Source organism: Equus caballus, chromosome 3, assembly GCF_041296265.1.
Source record: "Equus caballus isolate H_3958 breed thoroughbred chromosome 3, TB-T2T, whole genome shotgun sequence".
Classification (NCBI taxonomy): domain Eukaryota; kingdom Metazoa; phylum Chordata; class Mammalia; order Perissodactyla; family Equidae; genus Equus; species Equus caballus.
In genome coordinates, this window is record NC_091686.1 from 22,704,822 (window position 1) to 22,731,394 (window position 26,573).

The 26,573-nt window shown below is 38.2% G+C and overlaps 1 protein-coding gene across 6 annotated transcripts in view; it reads left to right on the forward strand.

The window, feature by feature from the left end:
* The window catches only part of HYDIN (HYDIN axonemal central pair apparatus protein), a 335,806-nt gene that overhangs the window by 112,404 nt on the left and 196,829 nt on the right, over positions 1 to 26,573 (forward strand). For all 6 annotated transcript variants that reach the window (XR_002806835.2, XM_023637294.2, XM_023637295.2 and 3 more), the window contains exons 11-14: positions 2,520 to 2,638; positions 7,338 to 7,561; positions 19,518 to 19,585; positions 24,262 to 24,497. Coding sequence is in view for 5 of the 6 variants with exons in the window: in XM_023637294.2 (XP_023493062.2) it covers positions 2,520 to 2,638; positions 7,338 to 7,561; positions 19,518 to 19,585; positions 24,262 to 24,497 (647 nt within the window). In the remaining variant the exon portion in view is untranslated. The remainder of the gene's footprint in view (positions 1 to 2,519; positions 2,639 to 7,337; positions 7,562 to 19,517; positions 19,586 to 24,261; positions 24,498 to 26,573) is intronic.

Below are 26,573 nucleotides of genomic sequence, written 5' to 3' on the forward strand. Positions count from 1 at the left end.
GAGAGACAGGAACCATTAAATACTGTTGATGTCTATGTGTAAATTGGTACTTCCGTTCTGGAGTAATAGTGCCCATAGCTGTCAAAACGTCAGATGTTCATCCCTTTGTGCCAGCAATTCTGTTTCCTATAATGGTGGGCTGGGTAGTCTGGATCAACTGTCTCTCTCTAAGAACAACTAGAAGAGCAAGGCAAAATATTTTTTCAAACCTCTTTTGGAGGCAAAAGAGAGCTACCAGGACAGTGAAGAATTATGGGCCAAGAGCCAGGAGAAGAAAGAAACCAAGACAATCACTTTGGCAGCCTCTTTATCCTTAGTGACACTGACTTTTTGGTAGATACTGCAGAGAGACTAGAAAGTTACATAGAGTTGGAGAAGAAAACATAGGCGTTCATGGGATGCCCGAGGGGAACAGGCCCTAGGAATCCCCTAGGCTTAAGTGAAGTGGGGCCTGGAAATGGACCAGCCCTCACAAGGACTGAAGCTCAGCTTTGGATCATTTCTCAATTATTGATTTGATTAAGACAGTTCTTCTCCACTGGGGTTTCAAGAGACAATTAATTCCTAATGTTCTAAGGCATCTACTGTATATGAGGAATTAGCTTATATTTACGATAGTACTTGCTACATAGCTTTCTTGGGAGGGTTGAGAAAATAGTCACTCAAATGATTTCCTGCAGGGCTTAATTCTCTCCCAGAAGCCTCACTGCAAATGGTTAGATTAGGTTATCTAGGATTGTTAATGCCCGCTAGTCACCAGCCAGAAGCTGGAGGAAAACATCTTCTTAGGGCTTCAAATTATCTCTACAATTTTTTTATACACACTGATCAGCACTCAATCAAAAATAACTGAGTATATGAGAAGATAACACTGAGATAAACAATAGAAACAAATCCAGAGGGAGCCAGAGAATAGAATTATCAGACACGGATTTTTTAATATTCTTACTAAAGACAAGATTAATCAGAGGCCTGGAAACTATGAAAAAATCTAATGGAAAGTCTAGAACTTAAAAGTTATAATGACAAATTAAGAACTCAGTAGATGAATTTAATAGTCTATTAGGTACAGCCAGAGAGAGATTTTGTAAACTGGAAATTAGATGAATCAAAAGAAAGTATTCACACTAAAGCATGTAGAGGAGAATTACAGAAGGAACACAAGAGTCAAGTGGAATGTGGCAAAAAGTCCATATATGTATATAATATATATTTTCATATATGTATATATGTGATATGTATATAATATTATATATATATATATATATTTAGAAGGAAAGAAGTGAGAAAATGGAGCATAAGCAATATTTAAAGAGATAATGACTAAAAAATTTTCCAACAACTGATGAAAGGCATTTATCTACGGATTCAAGAAGTGCTACAAAACCCAAGAAAGATCAGTGCAAACCACCCCTGGGAATATTATAGTAAAACTGCTCAAAACCAAAGATGAAAAGAAAATCTTAAAACAGTCAGAGGCAAAGACATAGTACCTCAAACGAGGAAAAGACAATAAGCTGTGTTCTCAACAGCAACGGCAGAAGGCAAGAAATGGTAGCATGATATCCTCAAAGTGCTTAAAGGAAATACAGGAAAATTGCTCATAAATGTGGTCAAGGATATTAATTGCATTATAATTTGTTGTAGTGAAAAGTTGGAAACCATTTAAATATCCAACAAGAAGGACTGGTTAAAAATACTTACCTCAATCTTTAGGTGATAATGTGTGAAAACGTTCCAGAAGTATTGTTAAGTGAAAAAAGCAGGTTACAAAAAATAATGTATAGGATATGCTCTCATTTACATTAACAGTATTTAAGTATGATTAAGTATGGAAAGATCGGCACCAAAATGCTAACAATGGTTGTCTTTGGTTGGTGGAATTATGAGAGAACTTAACATTTTTATAATGATCATGTATTATCAAATGAAGAAGTATCCATTTTTAAAAAGGAAACAAAACCAGGCAGTACTTTAAAGGTTTGTGCTCTGTACTGCCCTGGGGTCCATTGTGGATGCATAATAAGGGAGACCGTTTAGTAGATTCCATTACCTCTGCATGAAAGAAACTGCAAAGTAAGGGTCAGGTAAGACTCCTCGACTTGATCCCTTAATACCCTGGCTCGTCCTAAATCCCAGGGAAGGTCTGTGCAAACACCATCCTTTGGAGCCCGTGGTGACTCTCACTTGATGAGAAGCGTCAATCAGTCAGTGGTCACTCTTCCTCTAGAAGAAACTTAAGGATACAGCTAATATTGGGTTAAAAATTTTAATTGTTTTTTCTGCTAAAATGTCAGCTTAAATTGCAATATAAGCTGTTCTCTAAAGGTAAGAAACTCACGGTATGCGTGTTTCTTAAAGATAAGCTACATCTTCAGCGTCAGTTAAATTGTAGTTCCCTCAGTTCAGGGCAGGGAGTTGGTGCTGTAATCTTGATTGCTTACACTGGTAACAAGTTGTGGGTAACTGGGGGTAATGAAGCATTATTTAGGGTAACACAGTCTGCATTGTTTTCATAGGCCGAGAGATTCGTCTGCCCCTCCGAATCAAAGGGGAAGGAATGGGGCCGAAGATTCAGTTCAACTTTGAATTGCTGGATATTGGGAAAGTTTTCGTCGGATCTGTGCATTGTTATGAGGTAAGCACTAGAATTGTTCTTTGGGACTCAAACAGTACTTGGCCTTTTTTTGTTTGTTTTATTTTGTTTGTGTTTTCATTGATAGGAAATCTGTGTAATCACATCCATTTGCCATTACGCATACTTTCTCAGACCCCAAAATGATCTGACGCTTCCTCCTTTCTCCCAGCCTTGTTGAGGGGAGCAACTTTTTCCATCCTCTTCAGCCCCGTCTAACTTTATTGAAAACTCAAAAGCATCAAAGCCATAACTTAATTGTTTTTCTCCTCATCATTTTGTGGATAAATACAGCTCCCCATCTGTTTAATGCTTGTTCTCGACAACAGAAATCCTACAGATCAGAGGATAGAGAACCTTTCCAGAATGTCCTAGTGAGGATAGCTGTTTTCACACATCAGAATTTTCTCTGAATGCACTGGTCTCCAATCCGTGATTTAACAACCAATCATCATGGTTTCTGGAAGAGACCTCCCTGTTTTGTCTTTCCAATGAAATGGAAAATGATCCTTTTTCAAGATGTCTTCATGGGTTCTTCAGGATCAAAGTTGCTTCCGTGTCACCTCATCACTAAATTTGTATCTAGGGCACTTTTTTATACTATCTCAAACTGTTACCATTAAAACTTTATTTTAGAAAGATCCCTAGATTGTAAAGGTTGGTATTTCTATACCGGTAATAATAAAAGCAGTTATTTAATGAGTGACAAATAGGTGTCAAGTTCCATGTTTCGTTGTGTGTGCATGTCTGTATGTGTGTGTGTAGTTTCTAACCCTTACAAAACGGTAGGTTTTACTGTACCTATTTTACAGATGGGAATCAGGAAGCATATAGTGGTTAATACCATCAACAGCATGACCCTGCGTGTGTGTTGAGCATGGTACTAGTTCTTTGACATGCATTAGTTTGTTTAGTGCTCATGAAAACCCTACAGAGTAGATACAAGGACTATGCCCATTTTATATCTGAGGAAGCTGAGGCTTAGAGAAGTTTTACTGGATAAGGTAACATTAAATACTGTAACAAACAAATACGAAAGTATATACTATCTCAAACTTAATAGAAGTCTATTTTGTTGCTTAAATGAAGTCCCAAAAGAGGTTGCTAATCAGCAGATGGCTCTCCTCCAGCAGAGAATAGGCTCCTTCTGTCTCATGGCTCCTTCCGTCTCATGGCTCTGACATCCCTAACATGTGACCTGCAAGATTGCAGGCTCACACGTGTCACACTGGCAGAGCAGAAGGAGCATGGAGGGGCGCACATGACAGATTTTTTATTTATTTTTTTATTGAGATATGACTGACGTATAAGAAAGATTTTTTATAGGAGATGGTACTGTAGGTGGCATGCATCTCTTTCGTTCACATCCCATTAGCTGTCTGTAACTGCAAGGGTAGCTGAGAAATGTAGTTTAGCTGTAAGCACAGGAAGAAGAGGAAATGGGTTCAGTGAACAGCAAACCTGACTCCGCCATGTTTGGTAGTAACTTGGCAAGGTCACACAGCTTGTAAATGTTTGTGAAGAGAAGGCCATTTGCCGGCCTTTCAACCCCTTGAGCTCTCACTGTGGGCAAATCCAGCCTAGAGCCGACTCACCACTCAGCCCAGCCTAACCTGGTGTGGGAGGTACGTGCCCGGTTGCTGTTGATAGCTTCCTACAGTGTCATTTGTCCCCAGATTCACTACTTAGGCAACTAAGGCCTAAAAGGGATGATGTGAATGTTAATGTCATGATGAGATGGAAAATATATAGAAACACAATTTAAATGAAGAAATCAGTCACATGACTGTCATAAAATGGAAAGTGGCACAGCTACTATATTGCAGTTTGAAAAATGAGTCACTTAGGGAGAAAATAAAAGATACACTAGTTCTTATTCAATTGATATTCTGTCCATAATTCATCCAGTGTGAATTTCCTTAAATCTTATAGACTGCTCCTTTATATTTTATAGACATCTTATAGACTTACAGATGCCACATCAGAAAAGGACCTTTAGTTCTGATGCAAAATGGATAGGGTTTCTCTGAGTGTAATAACAATTCCTTACAAATTTAGCAGAAGTCCACTCTAGGCCACTACTTCCCACCCTCCCGGATTTGAGTAGCAAAGCAAACCACAGCCAGCTAAATAAGTGTTAAATGAGGTGCCGCATCACACTGGACAATTTGAAAGCTGTGCACTGGCAGAGAAGGACATGGTAAGGTGCTTCTCACGGGAGTATTTTGCACTCTCTGCATGTTTAATGCTGATGCCTCATTGCATCTCTCAATTTATTACCTTACCTACTTGAGACAAATTTGAATAACTCTTGCCCTTAGTCATTGCTGAGCTTAGCAGATACATAAAGATTAAACCATAACCCCAAGAGTCTACACTATTCCCCAGTGTAATTAGAAGGAAAACAAATGAGAGGTGAAGTTGCATCATAAATTTCCTCCTCTCCAAGGAGTGGGACTGCAAGGGTCAGGGCATTACCAGTAATCGAAATGTCTCGGAATCGTGTTCCAGATGACTGCTGGATTCTGGGTACATAACTAGGTGCTGCTTTGTTGGGGCAGAAGAATGACACACATATCCTCAAATTGGAGGAGCTGGCACCTTATAGAAAATCTGGGTCAAACATTGCTGTTAACCAAAAATATTAAAAGGCGATCCATGCATCTCCTCCGAGAGAAGAACGAGGGTCCTTCAACCACTAACTGCTAACGCCTTTGAGTTGCCATCCAGTTACCGCTAGTGCATGTCGGTTACTTCTTAAGCGGAGGTAAATTTTAAGCCCATTCTGCTTGGCACTGGGGATAGCAATAGCAATCGCTGCCATTTATAAGCACTCTTTGCCAGGCACTATTCTGAGAGTTACATAAATTAATAAATTTCATCTTCACGGCAGTCTGAGTAGTAGTACTTACATTTTACAGATGGGGAAACTGGGGCACAGAGAAGCTAAGCAGGTTTTCCAAGGTCACACAGCTATTAAGTCAATGGCAAACCTAGGATTTCAACCCAGGCATTTGGCTTCTGAGTCCTGGGTCATAATCACTTTTCTACATGGTCTCTTTAAAGAAATGAATGGTGAAGCATGAATCCTACGACCAGGGAACTTAAAACAGAGCAAGGGAGATGGGAAATAAACGTAAAAAGATGAATAAAATATCAAGCAGCAATTAGTTTTGTATCTTTTTTGGTGCATCATCCATCTTCTCTTGGCAGAAGTGGTTGTCTTCCTCTGCAAGGGCCCCTGACTATCCTGCGTATGCTCTTGATTCTTTCTTCGCTGCTTCTCAGGAGGCAACCTGAGCTAGTCGATCCCAAATCCACTTCGACCCCTTTCCCTTGGTTACCTAGCCCCCTTCTCTTATTACAGCAACAAACATCTAGGTCAGCCGCTGAGGATGCATGATCTCATTGAATATAAACCTGCTAGGTCTCCTCTACCATACCTTCCCAAAGCTTTGCCACCCCTCTTCTCACTTTTACTACTCATTTTCTCAAAACAGGAATCTAGAATAGTCAACCACCATTTCCTCTGCCCCTACTTATTCCCTAAACATTTGTACTCTGGATTGTGCAATCAGAGTCCATTGGAGTTACGCTCTTCTTCAAGGGTAGGAATGACTTCTAATTAAAAATTTTAGATCTGTGATATTTTCTCAGAGCTTATCCTCCTCAACCTCTGTCCACATTCAACCCCTTCTGGAAATTCTTCCCCCTTAGCTTCTAGATTCCTAGAAGCCCACATACCTTTCTGAATGTTTCTTCATGGTCTCCCATGCTCTTTTTCCTCCAGTGCCTTGAGTGTAGATCAAGGGCAGTTCCTACATACACAGAACATGCTGTTCACCCGTTCAGGTGTAAGCATTGTCAAGGAATAGAGGTTGTGTCTTGGGAGCGCAGGAAAGAACTGTGGCTATAGTGCAGGTTCACGGACAGGAACTGTGGGAGGTGGGAGCGAGAATGGTAGAGTGAGCCAACTGTGGAGGACTCTGAATGCCAGGCACAGTCTTTTTATATACACACACCTGGTGTGCAATCAAATGGGGGCGATGACATAGTTCCAGAACACTAGTATACAGGAATAAAACTTTTCTATAGTAAAACAATCACTTGCATAATCATCCCAAGCAATTATCTATCCAATAGAGTTTGAGATGAAAATATCCCAATAGGATGAAATCTAATAGTGCAACAAAGAGAATCCATCCAATCTGGAATCCACAATGATGCTCATTTACATTCTTCAAGCTCCGTTAGAAACACACATAGGCTTGGGTAGTTGTTGCTCCTCTATTCTGACTGACTTTTTATTTTTCAGTATTCCACTTAATCTCAACTTTCTCATGCATATAAAAGAGATGCCTACCTTCCCTCGGTTACTTTACAGAGAGTATCTAAAAAAGGTATTTTAAAGCTCTTCTTCAGTTGATGCTATTATGATTAGTCATTATAGCATGAGTGTAATACACGACTAACTCCATTTTAAAGAGGAAACTAAAAACACAAAATTACTTCCTGGCTTTGTATTCCTATCTTCAAACATTCAAGATGAAAGACTGTTCATTTCTCCCCTGGAGTTTTCCTTTGGTTCTAATTCCTGCAAGTGTCTCTGTGCTGGTGTTAAACAATACATCCACATGAATATATGAAAATAAATCAGAGGTCCATTGTCTACCTTTTCATTCTTTCCTTTTTATTCATACAGGCAATACTATCCAACAAAGGCAGCATTGATGCCCTCTTCAATGTGATCCCTCCAACTTCAGCTTTGGGGGCCTGCTTTGTTTTCAGTCCCAAGGAAGGCATCATCGAACCAAGCGGAGTCCAGGCTGTCCAGATCTCCTTCAGTTCTTCCATCCTGGGGCACTTCGAAGAAGAATTTCTGATCAATGTCAATGGGACACCTGAACCTGTGAAACTGACCATTAGGTAAGATCCATCTATAACTAATGTGAAAATTAATTGAAGTTTTTACCTATTGCTTTCTTAAGCTTCAAAACTAGATCATGTCTTGAATGTCCATAAATATCTTTGTTGATAGGAACATATCAACATAATGGGGTGTCTAAATTTCTATTCGTGTTTTCCTATTGAATATGTATAACTTATCATTGTAACATGGATACAGATGCTTTTTGGGTTCTAGTTTTTCCGTAGGCTATAGCCTTATAAAATAAAGACTTAAACATTAAACTAGTTTATGGTTACTCTCTCTGTTTTAGGATATTTAGGAAAAATAAGTTATAGCAACACTTGGATAAAATCACCTTCTTGACTAAGCTTTGGCTATTATCACAGTTTTTCTAAACTCTCATGTTTCATTTTCATTTCAAGAAAATTCTTTAAATGCTTTTACCTGTAATGGCTCCAGGTATTGTAAAAGAGGCTACTTTAGTGTCAGTCAGCCAAGGCAAGGCACTTGCAGCTTTTGTGCTAGAAGCCTTTTGATGGCTTCTCCAGCTGCTTGTAATAATTGAAAGTCATTAATAGCAGAGTTTGTTCTCAGGTTTTAAAAAGAAGTTCTTTGTGACCAACCCATTGGGCAGATCTATAACTTTGGTTCCTGGTGCTTAGAAAGATCCTACCTTCAGAACACGTGGCAGATTCTATCTGGGTTCCCACTGCAACAGCTTGTTAATTACCATGGCAGTCTCTCTTATTATGGTTACTGCTAGCAGGACCTCCCTCCATCTACAGCTGAGGTCTCCCTCGGGGTCTGGAGGTAACAGAAAAGAAACAAACACATCTGGCCTGAAGAATCCCAGGAAAACTTACTGATCTTGTGATATCTACGGAAAATTCAGAATCTCAAGATCAGCTCAAAGTGGTTATCATTTCTTCTCAATTATTCCACCTAAGTATCCCTGTTACGGAGTGAATTCTGTCCTCCAAAATTCATTTTTGAAGTCCTATCACCCAGTACCTCATAATATGGTTGAACTTGGAGATAGGACTTTTAAAGAAGTAATCAAGGTAAAATGAGGTCATATCGGTGGGCTCTGATCCAATGTGACTGGCATCTTTATAAGAAGAGGATATTAGGACAGGTACACACATAGGAAAAATCATTTGAAGACATAGAGAGAAGATGACCATCTACAAGCAGAGAAAGGAATCCCTCAGAAGAAACCAACCCTATTGATCTTGGACTTCCAGCCTACAGAACTGTGAGGAAATACATTTCTGTTGTTTAAACCACCTCGTCTGTAGCAATCTGTTATGGCAGCTCTAGCCAACTAATATAACCCCTAGCAAGTAAGGAGAGTGAATGCGTATTCTTCAAGGGCTCTGTGGCATGGCTTAGACAGCCTGCTACAATCATAAACTTTTCTTACGTCTCAAGACTTATCTGAAACATTCACAAGGCATTTACATTCTCTTCCATAATACATCTGTGTTTGTGATCATAGAAAAACTTGGAGTTGCTTTCCAGATATTTGAATAACATTGACTCTTCAAGAAGATGTACCATGCTGTCCTGGCCCATGATTGACATCCCTCAGAGATATACAGCATATAAGAAGGACAGGAGAACTTTTTCACATTATATGAACCCCGCTCTGTAACAGTTCACTTCTCATGACAAGCAGTGGAGGTGGTTACCTGGAGAAGCAGGAAGAGCAAACCTGCAAATGCAACCTTTGTCTCTTGCCCTCAATAAGCCCCAGAAGATCAGCTCTTGAGAGCTCCCAATGAATCAAGGCTTTCTGACTTCTTGGCATAAGGAAGTATTGTTCAGAATCGTGAGTACCCTCCACAACATCCAGCATCATAGACAGGCCTCCATACAAAAGTGGGAAAGATAAAACCTTACATCTCTGCTCTTATAAAAATTTAAGATGAAAAGAATAATGGCCCTATCTGTAGTAAGAAAGTATAGGATGTTAAAGGATCATAATTTTACTTTTCATGTAGATGAAGAAAAAGCAAAATGCTGGCCAAGACAGGCTAACTGTCCTTCAAGTTGAATAAGAAAGCCCATCCCAATTTCATTTGGCCATTCCACATTTTAAGTTCAGACTAATAATTAATACTGCATCTAATTATCAGCAAGCACACATTGCTACTCTATTTAAGAATAAATATGTATTTTGGGTATTCACCTAGTAAACTCTTATGAAGCATAGCCTCCCCACAAGGTTAGGTGTAGTGACTGGTGAATTTGGGTTTGTTAGACATTAGTGTTGCAGGAATCCTACTGTCCTAAGCTTTGACTCTGTGAATTATTTATCCAAATAATAATTGATTATTTATTAGGATGTGATTGCCCATTTCCTAAACTATTCCCTAAGCTAACTAAAAAATAAATTAAAAGAAACTTCAAGGGAGTTAAAATTCTACACTAGAAAATATCCACTTAACACAAAGGAAGGCAATAATGGAGGAATAGAGGAACAAAAAAGACATTAAGACATAAAGAAAACAAAGAGTAGAATGGAAGACATGAATCCTACCTCATCAATAATTACATTAAATGTAAATATATTATCAATTAAAAGGCATAATTAGCAGAATGGATTTTAAAAAACACACAAAACATGATCCAACTGTATGCTGTCTACAAGAAACACACTTTAGGGGCTGGCTCTGTGGTCGAGTGGTTAAGTTTGCATGCTCCGCTGCGGCGGCCCAGGGTTCGGATCCTGGGCGCGGACATGGCACCGCTCGTCAGGCCATGTTGAGGCGGCGTCCCACATCCCACAACTAGAAAGACCTGCAACTAAGATATACAACAATGTACCGGGGGGGGGGGGGGTGCGGGGGGGGGGGTTGGGAAATAAAGCAGAAAAAAAAAAAGATTGGCAACAGTTGTTAGCCCAGGTGCCAATCCTTAAAAAAAATTTAAAAAATTAAAAAAAAAGGAAGATTGGCAACAGTTGTTAGCCTAGGTGCCAATCTTTAGGAAAAAAAAAAAAAGAAACACACTTTAGATCTGAAAGTATGAATAGATTGAAACTCAAAGTATGGGGAAAAGATAGGTCAAGCAAACAGTAACCAAAAGAAAGCTGGAGTAGTTATACTGATAGACCAAATAGACTTTAAAACAAAAATTATTACTTGAGATGAAGAAGGATATTTTACAATAATAAAAGAGGTCAATCTATCAAGATATAACAATTATAAACATAGATACACCTAACAGCAGAGCCCCAAAACACATGAAGCATAAACTGAGAGAACTAAAGGGAGAAATAGGTAATTGAACAATAATAGTTGGAGATGTCAATACCCCACTTTCAATAGTGGATAGAATAACGGCGGAAGATCATAAAGGAAATAGAAGAGTTAAACAACACTATAAACCAACTAGACGTGACAGACAACTATGGAACACTTCACCTAACAAGTTCACTTGGAAAATTTTCCAGGATAAATGATGTGTTAAGCCATAAAACAAGTCTTGATAATCTTAATGATTTGGATTATACAGAGTATGTTCTTAAACCAAAAAGAAATGAAATTAAAAATCAAAAATAGAAAGAAATTTGGGGGAGTCATAAAAATGATGAAAATTAAACACACTCCTAAATTACCAATGGGTAAAGGAGAAGCCACAACAGAAATTTAGGAATACTTTGAGATCATATGAAAACAAAACAATATACCACAACTTATGAGATCTAGTGGGAAATTGATAGATCTAAGTGCCTATATTTAAAGAGAAGAAAGTTTTCAAACCAATAACCTAAATTTCTACCTTAAGAAACTTGAAAAAGAAGAGCCAACTAAATTGAAAGCAAGCACAGGAAGGAAATAATAAAGATTAAAGTGGAAATTAATGAAATAAAAAAGAAAAACAATGGAGAAAATAAATGAAACCAAAAGATGGTTCTTTGAAAAGATCAATAAATTGACAAACCTTTAGTGAGAGTGACAGAGAAAAAAGGGGGAAATACTCAAAGTACTAAAAAAGTAACAAAATGGCAATAAATATATATTTATCAATAGCTACTTTAAATGTCAATGGACTAAATGCTCCAATCAAAAGGCATAGGATGCTGATTGGATGAAAAAACAAGACCCATATATATGCTGCATACAAGAGACACACTTCAGAACTAAACAGACTCACAAACTGAAAGTGAAAGGATGGAAAAAGATACTCCATGCAAATGGCAAAGAAAAGAAAGCTGGAGTAGCAATACTTATATCAGACAAAATAGACTTTAAAACAAAAACTGTAACAAGAGACAAACAAGGACACTACATAACGATAAAGGGAACAATCCAACAAGATATAACACTTGTAACTATCTATGCACCCAGCATAGGAGCACCTAAATATATAAAGCAATTAACAGACATAAAAGGAGAAATAGACAGTAACACAATAATAATAGGAGACTTTAACACTCCACTTACACCAATGGATAGATCATCCAGACAGAATATCAATAAGGAAACATTGGCCTTAAATGACACATTAGACCAGATGCACTTAGTAGATATACAGAGAACATTTCATCCAAAAACCAAAGAATATGCATTCTTTTTAAATGCACATGGAACATTCTCCAGGATTGATCATATATTAGGCCACAAAACAAGTCTCAATAAATTTAAGAAGATCGAAATAATACCAAGCATCTTTTCTGAGCACAAAGGTATGAAACTAGAAATCAACTACAGGAAGAAAGTCGGAAAAGCCATAAAACTGCAGAGATTAAACAAAATGCTACCAAACAACAATTGGGTCAATGAAGAAATCAAAGGAGAAGTAAAAAAATACCCAGAGACAAATGAAAATGAAAATACAACATGCCAAAATCTAAGGAATACAGCAAAAGCGGTTCTTAGAGGAAAGTTTATAACAATTCAGGCCTACCTCAACAAACAAGAAAAATCCCAATAAACAATCTAATCCCAATAAACACCTAAAGGAACTGGAATAAGAAGAACAAACAAAGGCCAAAATCAACACAAGGAAGGACATAATAAAAAGTCAGAGCAGAAATAAATGAAATAGAGACTAAAAAAACAATAGGAAAAGTCAGCGAGAACAAGAGCTGATTCTTTGAAAAGATAAACAAAATTGACAAACTTTTAGTTAGACTCACCGAGAAAAAAAGAGAGAAGGCTCAAATAAACAAAATCATAAATGAAAGAGGAGAAATTACAACAGACACCTCAGAAATACAAAAGATCATAAAAGAATACTATGAAAAACTATACTCCAACAAATTGGATAATCTAGAAGAAATGGATAAATTCTTAGAATCATACAACCTTCGAAAACTGAATCGAGAAGAAGTAGAGAATTTTAATAAACCAATCACCAGTAAGGAGATCGAAACAGTAATCAAAAACCTCCCAAAAAATAAAAGTCCAGGACCAGATGGCTTCCCTGGTGAATTCTACCAAACATTCAAAGAAAACTTAATACCTATCCTTCTCAAACTCTTCCAAAAAATTGAAGAGGAGGAGAGGCTTCCTCACTCATTCTACGAAGCCAACATTATCCTGATACCAAAACCAGACAAGGACAACACAAAAAAAGAAAATTACAGGCCAATATCACTGATGAACATCGATGCAAATATCCTGAACAAAATACTAGCAAATTGAATACAACAATACATTAAAAAGATCATACATCAAGTGGGATTTATTCCAGGGATGCAGGGATGGTTCAACATCCACAAATCAGTCAATGTGATACACTACATTAACAAAATGAAGAATAAAAATCACATGATCATCTCAATAGATGCAGAGAAAGCATTTTACAAGATACATTTATGATAAAATGTATCCATTTATGATAAAAACTCTAAGTAAAATGGGTATAGAAGGAAAATACCTCAACATAGTAAAAGTCATATATGACAAACCCACAGCCTATATCATTCTCAATGGAGAAAAACTGAAAGCTATCCCTCTAAGAACAGGAACCAGACAAGGATGCCCACTTTCACCACACTTTTTTAACATAGTATTGGAAGTCCTAGTCAGAGCAATCAGGCAAGAAAAAGGAATAAAATGAATCCAAAGTGGAAAAGAAGAAGTGAAACTGTCACTATTTGCAGACGACATCATTTTATATAGAGAAAACCCTAAAGAATCCACTAAAAAACTTTTAGAAATAATAAATGAATACAGTCAAGTCACAGGATACAAAATCAACATAGAAAAATCAGTTGTTTCTATACACTAACAATGAAGTAGCAGAAAGAGAAATTAAGAATACAATCCCATTTACAACTGCAACAAAAAGAATAAAATACCTCGGAATAAACTTCACCAAAGAGGTGAAAGAGCTGTACACCAAAAACTGTAGAACATTGTTGAAAGAAATTGAAGAAGGCACAAAGAAATAGAAAGATATTCCATGCTCTTTGATTGGAAGAATTAACATAGTTAAAATGTCCGTACTTCCTAAAGCAATCTACAGATTCAATGCAATCCTGATCAAAGTTCCAACAACATTTTTCACAGAAATAGAACCAAGAATCCTAAAATTTATATGGAACAACAAAAGACCCTGAGTAGCCAAAGGAATCCTGAGGAAAAAGAACAAAACTGGGGGTATCACACTCCCCAATTTCAAAATATACTACGAAGCTATAGCAACCAAAACAGCATGGTACTGGCACAAAAACAGACACATCAATGGAACAGAACTTACAGCCCAGAAATAAACTCACACATCTATGGACAGCTAATTTTCAACAAGGGAGCCAAGAGCATACAAGGGAGAAAGGAGAGTCTCTTCGATAAATGGTGTTGGGAAAACTGGACAACCACATGCAAAAGAATGAAAGTAGACCATTATCTTACACCATGCACAAAAATCAACTCAAAATGGATTAGAGACTTGAATGTAAGACCTGAAACCATGAAACTTCTAGAAGAAAACATAAGCAGTACACTCTTTGACATCAGTCTCAGCAACATTTTTTTCAAATACCATGTCTGACTGGGCAAGGGAAACAGTAGAAAAATAAACAAATGGGACTACATCAAACTTAAAAGGTTCTGCGCAGCAAAGGAAACCATCAACAAAACGAAAAGACAATCTACCAATTGGGAGAAGATATTTGCAAACCATATATCAGATAAGGGGTTAATATCTGAAATATACAAAGAGCTCATACATCTCAACAACAAAAAAACCAACAACTCAATTGAAAAATGGGCAAAAGATCTGAACAGAGGTTTCTCCAAAGAAAATATATGGATGGCCAACAGGCACATGAAAAGATGTTCAACATCATTAACTATCAGGGAAATGCAAATCAAAACTACAATGTGGTATCACCTCACTCCGTTCAGAATGGCTATAATTAACAAGACAGGAAACAACAAGTGTTGGAGAGGATGTGGAGAGAAGGGAACCCTCATACACTGCTGGTGGGAGTGCAAACTGATGCAGCCACTGTGGAAAACAGTATGGAGTTTCCTCAGAAAATTAAGAATAGGTCTGCTATATGATCCAGCTATTCCAGTGCTGGGTATTTATCCAAAGAACTTAAAAACACAAATGCATAAAGATACATGCACCCCTATGTTCATCACAGCACTATCCCCAATAGCTAAGACTTGGAAGCAACTGAGGTGCCCATCAAGGGACGAACGGATAAATATGTGGTATATATACACAATGGAATACTACTCAGCCATAAGAAATGATGAAATCCGGCCATCTGTGACAACATGGATGGACCTTGAGGGTATTATGCTAAGTGAAATAAGTCAGAGGGAGAAAGTCAAATACCGTATGATCTCACTCATAAGTATAAGATAAAAGCGACAAACAAACACATAGCAACAAAGATTAGATTAGTGGTTACCAAAGGGGAAGGGGGGAGAGAGGAGGATGAAAGGGGTGATTAGGCATACATGTTTGGTGATAGATTGTAATTAGTCTTTGGACGGTGAACATGATGTAATCTACCCAGAATTCGAAGTATATTACAATGTGCACCTGAAAGTTATATAATGTTATAATCCACTGTTACTGCAATAATAAATAAATAAATAAAAATTGGAAAAAAAGAGAAGGAAACTAAAGACCAATAACTTTTATGAATATAGATTAAAAATCCTTGACAAAATACTAGCAAGCCAAATCAAACCAGCAGCATATAAAAAGGATTATACACCATGACCAAGTGGGATGTATCTCAAGAATGAAAAGTTGGCTCAACATATGAAAATCAATCATGTTATACGACATATTAATAGAATAAAGAACCCAAACCACATGATCAACTCAATAACATAGAAAAAGCATTCACCAAAATTAAACACCCTTTCATGATTAAAAAAAAGAAAGCTCAATAAACCAAGAATGGAAAGGAACTCCCTCGATATAATAAAGGGAATCTATGAAAAACCCACACCTAACATTATACTCAGTGGTAGAAGATAGACTGCTTTCCCACTGAGGTCAGGAACAAGACAAAGGTGTCCGTCATTGCCACTTCCTTTTGATGTTGTACTGGAGGTTCTATCCGAGGCAATTAGACAAGAATAAGAAATAAAAGACATCCAGACTGGAAAGGAAAAAGTAAAACTCTCTTTCTTTGTAAATGACATGATTTTGTATATAGAAAATCCTAAGGAACTCACAAAAAAACTGTAGAGCTAATAACTGAGTTCAGAAAAATTGCAGGATATAGGATCAGTATACAAAAAATCAACTGTATTTCTAGACAGTAGCAATGAAAATTCAAAAATGAAATTAAGAAAATTCCATTTACAATAGGTTCAAAAAGAATAATATACTGGGGAATTAATTTGACAAAAAAAGGTGCAAGACTTGTACTTTGGAAACTACAAAACATTGTTGAAAGGAATTTAAAAGAAGACCTAAATAGATGAAAAGACGTCTGTGTTCATGGATTGGACGACTTAGTATTAACTTAAGATGGAAATATTTCCCAAAATGGTGTATAGAGTCAACATGATCCCTATCAAAATCCCTGCTGCCTGTTTTGCAGTAATTGGCAAAGTGATCCTAAAATTCATATGGAAATGCAAGAAACCCAGAATAGCCAAAACAATTTTGAAAAATAAGAACAAAGTTGGAGAACTAACATTTCCTATTTCAAAACTTTCTACATAGATACAGTTATCAAGATTGTGTTGTACTGGCATAAAGATAGACATATAAATCAATGGTATAGAATTGAGACTCCAAAAATAAATTCATCCATTTGTGGTCAATTTATTTTTATCAAGGATGTTAAGACAATGCAGTGGGAGAAAGGATAGTTTTTTCAACAAAAGATGCTAGAGCAACTGGGTATCCACATGCAAAGAACGAAGTTGGACACCTACCTCACACCATATACAAAATTAACATAAAATGGATCAAAGACCCAAATGTTATAACTAAAACTATAAAACTGTTGAAAGAAAACATAGGTATACATACATATGACCTTGGATTAGGCAATGGTTTTTAAAATGTGATGCCTACATACAAGCAGTCAAAGAAAAAATGAATAAATTAGACTTCATCAAAATTTTAAAATTTTGTACTTCAAAGGACACTATCAAGAAAGTAAAAAGACAACCTACAGAATGGGAGAAAATATTTGTAAATCTCAGTAAACATATAATATAATATAGGGGCCGACCTGGTGGTTAAGTTTGTATACTCTGCTTCGGTGGCCCTGGGTTCATGGGTTTGGATCTTGGGCACAGACCTACACACCACTCATCAAGCCATTTTGTGGCAGCTTCCCACATACAAAAAAAAAAAAAAAAAATAGAGAAAGACTGGCACAGATGTTAGCTCAGTGACAATCTTCCTCAAGCAAAAAGAGGAAGATAGGCAACAGATGTTAGTTAGCTCAGGGCCACTCTTCCTCATCAAAAAAAAAAAGGGTATATATATATATATATAATGTAATATAATATATAATTTCATATTATAATAATTCAATTATTCCATCTCTTAGTCTTTAGAATTATGATTTTAACAGACCACTGCCTTGATTGAGGGCACAGTCTTGGCAGAGACTATCCCAATATTCAGAATCCCTATTAGAATGAATGTGACCATTTCTAAATCCAGATGGTGTTCAGCCACAATTCCCTTAGTTATATGTGCCTTTGAAGAAATGTGATTTAACTCTGGTTCTTTTCACTTCTGCGTGATTAAATGACTGCTTTGTGCAATTTTGTGAGTTTCTTTCTTACTTTTGTTAGCCTTTTGTGCATTTCAGACACTTTTGATCTATTTGTTACTTTGGACCCCCCAAAATTTCTTTTACAAGTCCCATAGCCAACCCGTAGGCTTGTTTGACTTCCACTCTCAACTAGATCCTAATTCTTTGCTGAGTACTAGCCACTTCTTTTGAAACCACTTTGGATCATTAGCATGAACTAGAATAGACAGTTCTGAGACGGGCTTTTAGAATTGAAACTTGCTGCATTGAGTCTTTGCTGTGATGGCTCCTCCCAGGCTCGCAGCAGCCCCTCGCTTCGTTGTGGTTAGATCTATAGCCACAGGAAGAATCTCCAGGGCGCCAGTGCGTTCAGCATGGTGTGACACACCTCCACCAGCAACACCTGGAGCTGGATGAGTTAGGAGAGTCCTGCTTAGTGTGTTTTCTGGTACCTGTGTGTCTATAACTTTTAAAAGCTTTGGCGCATAGATGGGGAATTATTTAAGTTCTTATCTTTGGTCTAGAGATTTTAGGAACATGGATCATGGAGAAAAACAAGAATAAACAATTACCTGATGTATTGGTTTTCTATTGCTGCTGTAACAAATTACCACAAACTTAGTAGCCTAAAAGAATACAAATTTATTATTTTACAGCTCTATAGATCCTAAGTACCGGGCTAAAATCAAAGTGTTGGCAGGGCTGTGTTTCTTTGTGGAGGTTCTAGGGGAGAGTCCATTTCTTACCCTTTTTCAGCTTCTTGAAGCTGCCCACATTCTTTGGCTTATGTTCCCTCTTCTCCATCTTCAAAGCCGGCAACGGCTGGTTGAGTCCTTCGCCGATTGCATCATCTGACCTCCTCGTCTGCCTCCCGCTTCTATTTTTAAAGACCCTTGTGATTATGTTGAACCCACCTGGATAATCTAGGATCCTCTCCATATTTTAAGACCAGTCAATTAGCAACCTGAATTCCTTCTGCTACCTTAATTCTCCTTTGCCATGAAACCTAACATATACACTGATTCTGGGGAGTAGCACATGGACATTTTGGGGACCGTTATGCTATCTGCTGCATCTGAATCAGCTAGAAGCATAGAATCTCTCTGTTATTTATTTTAAGCTAGAGTATCACTCCAAGATCATGAAACCTGGCACGGAGGGAGAAATAGATCAACATTTAGAGTAAAGGGCCTTTAAAGTCCTCTGTTTCAATCCTCCCTTTTATGCATGAGGAAAAGAAACTGAAGCCTACAGAAGTAAAGTGACTGGCCAGCATCACAACTAGTTGGTGGTAGGCACTGGAATGAAACAATTTCTTCAAAGTGTGGGACACGGAATGCTGGTATCATTGATTTTCTTTGATATTTATTTTATGATTAGACTTAGAATTTTTTTTTCTCACCTGAGTTAAGAACTTTTCGTGATATGTGTCTCATCCACATTAAGATTGTGTGCCATTAGTTTGGTGATGTGTCTGCTCTGCTTAATTCATTGGTAGGAATATGGTGATAAGTTTAAGATGCTCATTTTACAGAAGGAAGAACTGAGCATCATTTGCTAAAACTCAATAGTTTAAGTCTTGAAAAAGAATTTTAAGAACCACTGTGATAGACCATGATCTCATGGTTTCTTTAAGTCCTAGATTCTGTAATTGATTGAATGCCAAATTATGGTTTTCAGTACTTACCCTCTCCCCAGTTCCTGATTGTTACCCCGAATTCACTGGATTCCCTCTCCACTCCCTGCACTTGTATTCGTTCTCACAGAGGCTGTGTCATTGGACCTACCTTCCATTTTAATGTTCCTGCTCTGCACTTTGGCGATGTTTCCTTTGGTGAGTATTTTTCCATTTTAAAATAGAAATTGAGTAGAATTACTTTTTTCTCTACATGGGAGGAGGAAGTTTATAAATAATCTCTCTTACCATTTTTTACGAGTGGTGGCTAAGAGGGTCTAGAATTGCTCTCTCCTTCCTCTGCAGGAGTAGCATTTTGGTGCCATTTCTAGTTTATAGGTGACAGTTGTAACTGTGTCCTGGGCGGTCATAGCTGTCAGGCCATGGCTGTCCTAGCTCTTCCGGCAGTGGAACAGCAGAAAGCCTCACACTTCACTCCACCATCTGAACACTGTGAACAGTCTGTGCAGATTCTGATTGGTCAGTCTGGCTACACAGCAACCTTCTCATAGAGATGCTCTCAAGTTGACAGTGAACCCAGTGGTGGTTTGATTCAGGTGTTCTATCACCCCCAGTTAAGGACTCCTCTGCATGTTTGTGTTGTGTTCTCACTCAGTTACTTTGCTGAGTCATTTCCTCCCGTCTAAGCTTCCCCAATAAGAAACATGATAACAGTAGTAACAGCAGTAGCTGCAAAAGCGTCCATTCAGTGGTTCTTCCTTGAGTTCCAATCACAGCAAGTGAATTACGTGCAGTACTACATTTAAACCTTTTAGCAATCCTTTGGGGAGGTACTGTTTAAGATGCTCATTTTACAGAAGGAAGAACTGAGCATTAGAACAGTTAAGTAACTTCCTAAGGTCACACGGCAGTGGCAGAATTAATATTTCAGTTGAGATCTAAATTACACACTGTGAACAAGGGTGATGTTGCCCCCAAAGTGATGAAAATTGGTTCTTGGGGGTTGAAAAAGACATAAATGCAACAAAGGTTTGTGGTCCTCCAAAGTTCAACTCTACCCTACAGAATCTTACTACTTAGTATTTAATTTTTCTCGTCAGGGAAAAATTAAATCTAATTTAAGTCATATTTAATAAATCAATTTGATTTAAAATTAATTTATCCCAGTGGTTCTTTTTAAGCAGCAATAATTTTAACAAAAGGTTGAGAAACCCTGCTCTAAATCCATATTCCATAATCCTTTCCATTTTGCTCTGTTGCTTCCCATTTTGACTTTCCTTTCTTTTGCTTCCTTTCAAGTAGGCCCATCTACTTGGGAACAAACAGTTCTTTACAAAAAACTGATTCATAATGCCCCTTTAGCACTTGCTTTAACATTTGGGTGTTATAACAGTTTTATTTATTCAGAACACATTTATTTATACAATGCCCCCCCATCTATGTTATATTGGGTAAGGTAGATACAATAGGAAAATCTATATAAATGAAGTTGAATCTCTGTTACTATAAAATATAAAAATGACTGGAGAGATTTTTACAAATCTCTAGGGCATGTCTGAGTGATAGATAGACTCTTTTGAAGGAAAATAAAAGTGACCTGCAACCTGAAAATTATCTGGTGGCCTACCAAGAGAGGCACGTGCTCTCAGGCGTAACTGTGACTGATGCACAATAAGGAGTGGATTAGTAAACCCGAGGACCTGTGCAGTCATCCTCCAAACAGTTCAAACTGAGTCCACGGAGAGGTCTGGGCAGCTGATGCAGGGCAGCAGCCTACCTTCCACAGGCATTTAAATGCAAAGTCCAGCACAAGGACATTTGGAAAACGTGCGCTATATGGTATCGCCTTCAAGGGAGAAAACAAGTCCTATTTTTTTTTTCAGAGTACTCATTGTTAAGGTTGAAAGGAGGGAGGGCTTCTGAGGGTGAGTGTTTAGGGAAGCTTTCTTGAACTTATAGATGAGCTGGTTCTTGACAATGTTTAGTATGTGTGCATGAAGCAAGCTTGATTCAGATTGATGAAAGACTTGTAATCACATGGATCTTTCAGTTATTATTTGCTAACGTGACTAGTCTGTGAATTCCAGAGGGAGCTAACCTGAGCTGATAGCCATTAGAATTAAAGGTAAAACTCTTCACCAAAGAACTCCAAGAGCCTCAGAGAGCCTGGCCAATTTAACATCAATAATACTATTTTTACATTCTACGTTTCCCAAGCATTGTGGATTGTGAAATTTTTGATCAAAAGGTTAACACACTGTAAGATTCTTTATAACTCTTCTATGTATGACTGGTATTCCCCAGGTGGGAAAGTTATAATGTATGATTTCTTAGTCACATTTATGGCAGTGGCCATTCTGTATAAGAAGGCTCAAATCCATCTAAAGAATTTACAGACAATTACAAGAACCTATTCTGAACTGGGTGGTTTGGGCACAGCCCATTTGTGTTTGAAAGGTCTTCTGGAGTACAATTTAGACCCATGTCCCACTGCACAGTGTTCCTGGAATATGATAGCAGGATTTCTGGCAGGAGCCAGCCACATCCCCAGCTACAGAGGAGAAATTTTCCCACCAACTCTTATTCAGAGATTATCTTATCTCATCTATCATGGGACCTGTGGTTTTTTGTCAAAGGCCAGCTCAGACTTTGGGGCACGTCATAGTTGGTGTGCCAGAGCCCATTGAAGTGGACAGAGGATCCCAATTTTTGGCGATGTTTGTTTTCTAAGGCTGAGGCTGAATTTTCTGTGTCCAAAATGAATTGTGCAGATGTGCTTATTGATCTTTCATATTCTAAATTATTTCTATAGACAACCACAAAAGGACCACCTTTTTGCACAATGATCTGCCAACACATTTGCCCTTGCTTTGTTGAGATTTTTATTTTACTAGAAAAATTAGGAATCTATTGTCTAAACAATCCCATAAATCCTAAAAAGTCAACCATTTAACTTAAAAACAGTCAATTTAATTTTTGGTCTTGGGGAATTGCTAAATCAATTTAATACTCTCCTTAGCTAGGGTCCATACTTTAAGAGAGAGGTCATGCTCCAAATAATGTACCACCTTCTGTCAGAATGGAAATTTTTCCTTTGCAGCCTCATGATCTTCTGTTCCTGGTCTTCTTAGGGGCTTTCTAGACCAGGTGAAAATGCACATATTGAATGAGAATCAAACCTCTTGAGAATATTGTCTTTTAAATAGCTATTTAAATACTGGGAGGGGTATGAAGGTGCCTCTATGAATCTTTGAGGCATTCTGGCCAAGCATGTTGTTAATTATTCCCAAAAAAGTCACATAAATGTTGAGCTTCTATGTACTGGATACTAAAGAAGGGAGAACAGAGGTCTACACTATAGAGTGCTTGCATTCAAATGGAACTGTAGATAGAATAGTGTTAGGATTTGGTGCAACCGGAAACCCAGGAATGACATTCATATTAATAACCCTTCAGTCTTTAATAAAAAAATATGCCTTTCCTTTAGGCTTCTTGACAAGCAATATGGGTTACAGGTAGTTGTACAAGGAATTGTTCTAGCTAGTAGGTTATAATTGGCTTTATTCTCTGAAAATCTTCTAGCTCCAGGGAAGTAGTCTGAGCAATGGTTTGGAAGGACCCACTTGAATCTTTAAGGATCCACTTACCCTACATTACAAGAGTGTTTATTCCCATAAATGGTCAGATAAAATAAGAATAAGGGATCTACAGTGTCAAGAGTCTTTGTTGAGAAAGTTCAGAAAAGTCAAATGTAGCAATTACATGATTGTGAAACTGACTTTCTAGCAGTTCCTCTGGAATTTCCAAGAATAATCCTTCAAGTACGTGTAATCAGACCATTCTTTTTCCATAAAAGATCTCTTCCGAGTAGAATGGCGGGTATGTTATCACAAAGGAGACACGAACACGTATCCTCCAACAGTCCTAATGTGTAGACAAAGGCTCAGACATGGGGAGAGAAGTAGATGGGTTCAAGACAGCCCCTGCAGTACTGCAGTAATTACTCCAAGAGACCAACTGTATTTTATTGCAGTAGTGTTCAAGGAAGAAAGAATAGTGTTTGCATCCAATAGAAATATGCATATTTATTCTCCTATGGTTATAGATCATTCTTGTTCTGCAAGTGGCAGCAGATACAATGGGCACCTAGGGAATCCAGAATCAGAGCTCAGTTTATTGCTTGCCAGGCAAGGAGGATCTACATCTCTTAGGAAAGGAACATGAGTCTCACTGAGAAGAATGTAGGAGGGCTAGATGTGGCATGAAAAAGTGGCTTTGTCTAAGGGAGGTAAAAGCTGATGTGTTAGTCTCTGGCTGTCTCAAAAGCAGATTGTAAAGTCTCTCTCGGGAGAGGCTATTATTTGATTTTGTGTCATCGACCCTGAGAGCATGAGCTCAGACAGGTTCTAGATGAATTATACAGTCTTGGCAGGCTCTGAGTCACACAGTGGGCAAAACCACACAGGCTTCTCCTTTCACACATGGGCAAATAAAAAGAGCAAACAGGATTCTATTTTTTGGGAAAAAAATCTGTATTTCTGTGCAAAGATTAAATGCAAAATATACTTCTGGAAGACTATTCAGCAAACTGATAACAGAGGCTGCCTCTTGAGAGGGGCCTGGATGATGACCAGGGGGCTTGTTTTTATGTCTATTGTCACTACTTAATAAATGAATAATGAGTATTCATTGAATGAATGAGATGGATTTATTAATTGTAGAGTGAAAACAATATCAGGGAGAGCTGGAGTTAAGCAAGTAGTGAGGAGTTGCATAGACGGCTCATTTAAGGGGTTCGGCAGTGCTAGGGGAAGCTGAAGGTAAAGGGAGGTATCATGGGGCTTTTATTTCTCACCTCATATTTTGTTTTCCAGGGTTTCCTCATACCTTGATATGTTCCCTCAATAATACCTCCTTGGTCCCCATGACCTTCAAACTGCGTGTCCCTGGGGATGGCGTTGGCCATAAAAGCATTTCAAGTCATGAGCAGTATTCAGACAACAAAAGACCGTTTTGGAACAAGGGCGAAATACCTGTAATGAAACCAAAAGAATTCACTATCATCCCCGACTCTGGCACCATTCGCGCCCAAGGATTTGCGGCTATCAGGGTAAAGTGCACAGCCTTCCAGGACGTGGCCCAGCAGCTCAACCCTCAGAGAGCTGTTGGGACCACATCTCAGGTTTCCTCTGTATGCCCAGGGTCATGGGAGGGGGCGCCTCTAATTCACATGGAAAAGTGGGCCTGGAAGAAAAGAAACCACTGTGGCAAAAGAAAGCAGATGCAAATGTATTGGGCAAAAGAACTGACCCTGCTCCAGTGGATTTCCATCAATCTAGATGCCTGGCCTTCACCAGAACAGTGCATTCTAGCAATTTCTAGTGAAAAAATTGCTCTATACAGATAGTGCACCCATTAGTACTAATATAGAAAGATTTAAGAACTCACTGATGTTTAGGTCCTCCTTTCCGTCAGACTCAAATCGTTTACACCAATAAAAGTCCAGATTTATGCCACAGATGATACCCAGTTTACTCAGATTTTTAATCCGAATCTGGGCTTCCTGTGAGTGCGGATGTGACATTCCTAGCAGTGCTTTATATTTAGCTCCACAATGTGATGCTTTGGTCACGGCCTTGTGGTGCCACTAGCAGAATTACTTCGTGTCTAACTGAGAAAGGTTTTACTGTCCTCCCTCACTTATCTGTTGCTTCTCCAAACAGTTAGGTCTAGCAATATTGAAGGCTGCTAAATTGAAACGCCTTTATCTTTTCCGGGAAAGCAAAAAGATAAGACTTCATAGCTAAGGTTGGTAATTTTCTCTTTAGTCATTATCTTTGAATATTTAATTCAGCTTTGGTTATATCCCCAGAATTTGTTTTAAATGCTTCATAATATCTCACCATGAATCCACTCATTCTAAATCTTTTCTGGGAGTTTTTGGCTCCTCCGAGGGCTTCTCAATAGGTCCAATGAGGTTTGATGTCATACATCGTTATAACTTCTCAGGCTTGCTGTCTTGGTCCATTTGGGCTGCTATTACAAATCCCAGAGACTGGGCAGCTTATAAACAACAGAAACTTGTTTCTTACAATCTGGAGGCTGGAAGTCTGAGATCAGGGTGCCAGCATGGTCTGTGCTGGTGAAGGCCCTCTTCCAGGTTGTGGACTGCTGACTTCTCCTCATATGCTCACATGGTGGAAGGGGCTAGGGAGCTCTGTGGGGTCTTTATAATCCTATTCATGAAGGCTCCACCCTCACGACCTAATCACCTCCCAATGGCCCCACTGCATAATACCATCACACTGGGGGTTAGGATTTCAACCTATAAACTTGGGGGGTCACAGCCGTTCAGATCAGAGCACCTGCCAACCCTGACTTCCCCAGGGAGAAGACCTACTGCAATGAATCTTTTTTTTTTTTTGCCTCTCCTACATAGTACAGGGAGGTTTTAGAAGACATAGCATCTACCTAACAGCCTTCTGCCGGAACTGCTTGTTCTTCTGCCTTCAAACCATAGCTCAGAGACGTAAGCAAGGGCTGGAGTCTCTAGGAACCTCTGCAGGCCGGCGCAGCTGCTTCTCTCGAAATCTGACAAGTTTTCTTTCCAAATCAATGACTCCATCTTCACTTTATTTTTCCTTTATATTTGGAAAAGCTTTCTCCAAGCTTCAATTTTCCCTCCCGATCTGCAGTTCAGCCACGTCTGTGCAGATTCAAATTTGCATCCAATGATTCCCTTTGCAACCCCAAAAAATTTTAATTAGTACCTGATACATAATTTATAGATAGAAAAGCCTTAGCTGATGCCAGAAGCTGTTTTCTAGACTTACAAGTATCTCTTCCAGTACAAATCATTTTTAAGCAATTAAAAATTGTAACCAGGCTTCAAAAGCCTAAATGTAAAGTTTTGCAACAGTAAATAAAAATGTAGGGTAAAATATACTGGCCGGATATTGTCCTTGGATAGATTTTTCTTTAGACTTTGGAGCTTTCTATTTTCTGCTTTAATAATGAATATTGGGGGCAGGGGGTAAGATTTTGGTAAAAAAATAAAAAGACTAGTTGATGTCGTATGCCATTTTCTGGAACTGACATGGTTACGTTCATTCATGTTGCTAAAAGAGAAATTTAGCTGTAGTGTTTTATCAGTGTATTATTGAATTTTCATAATTTAAATAGCCCA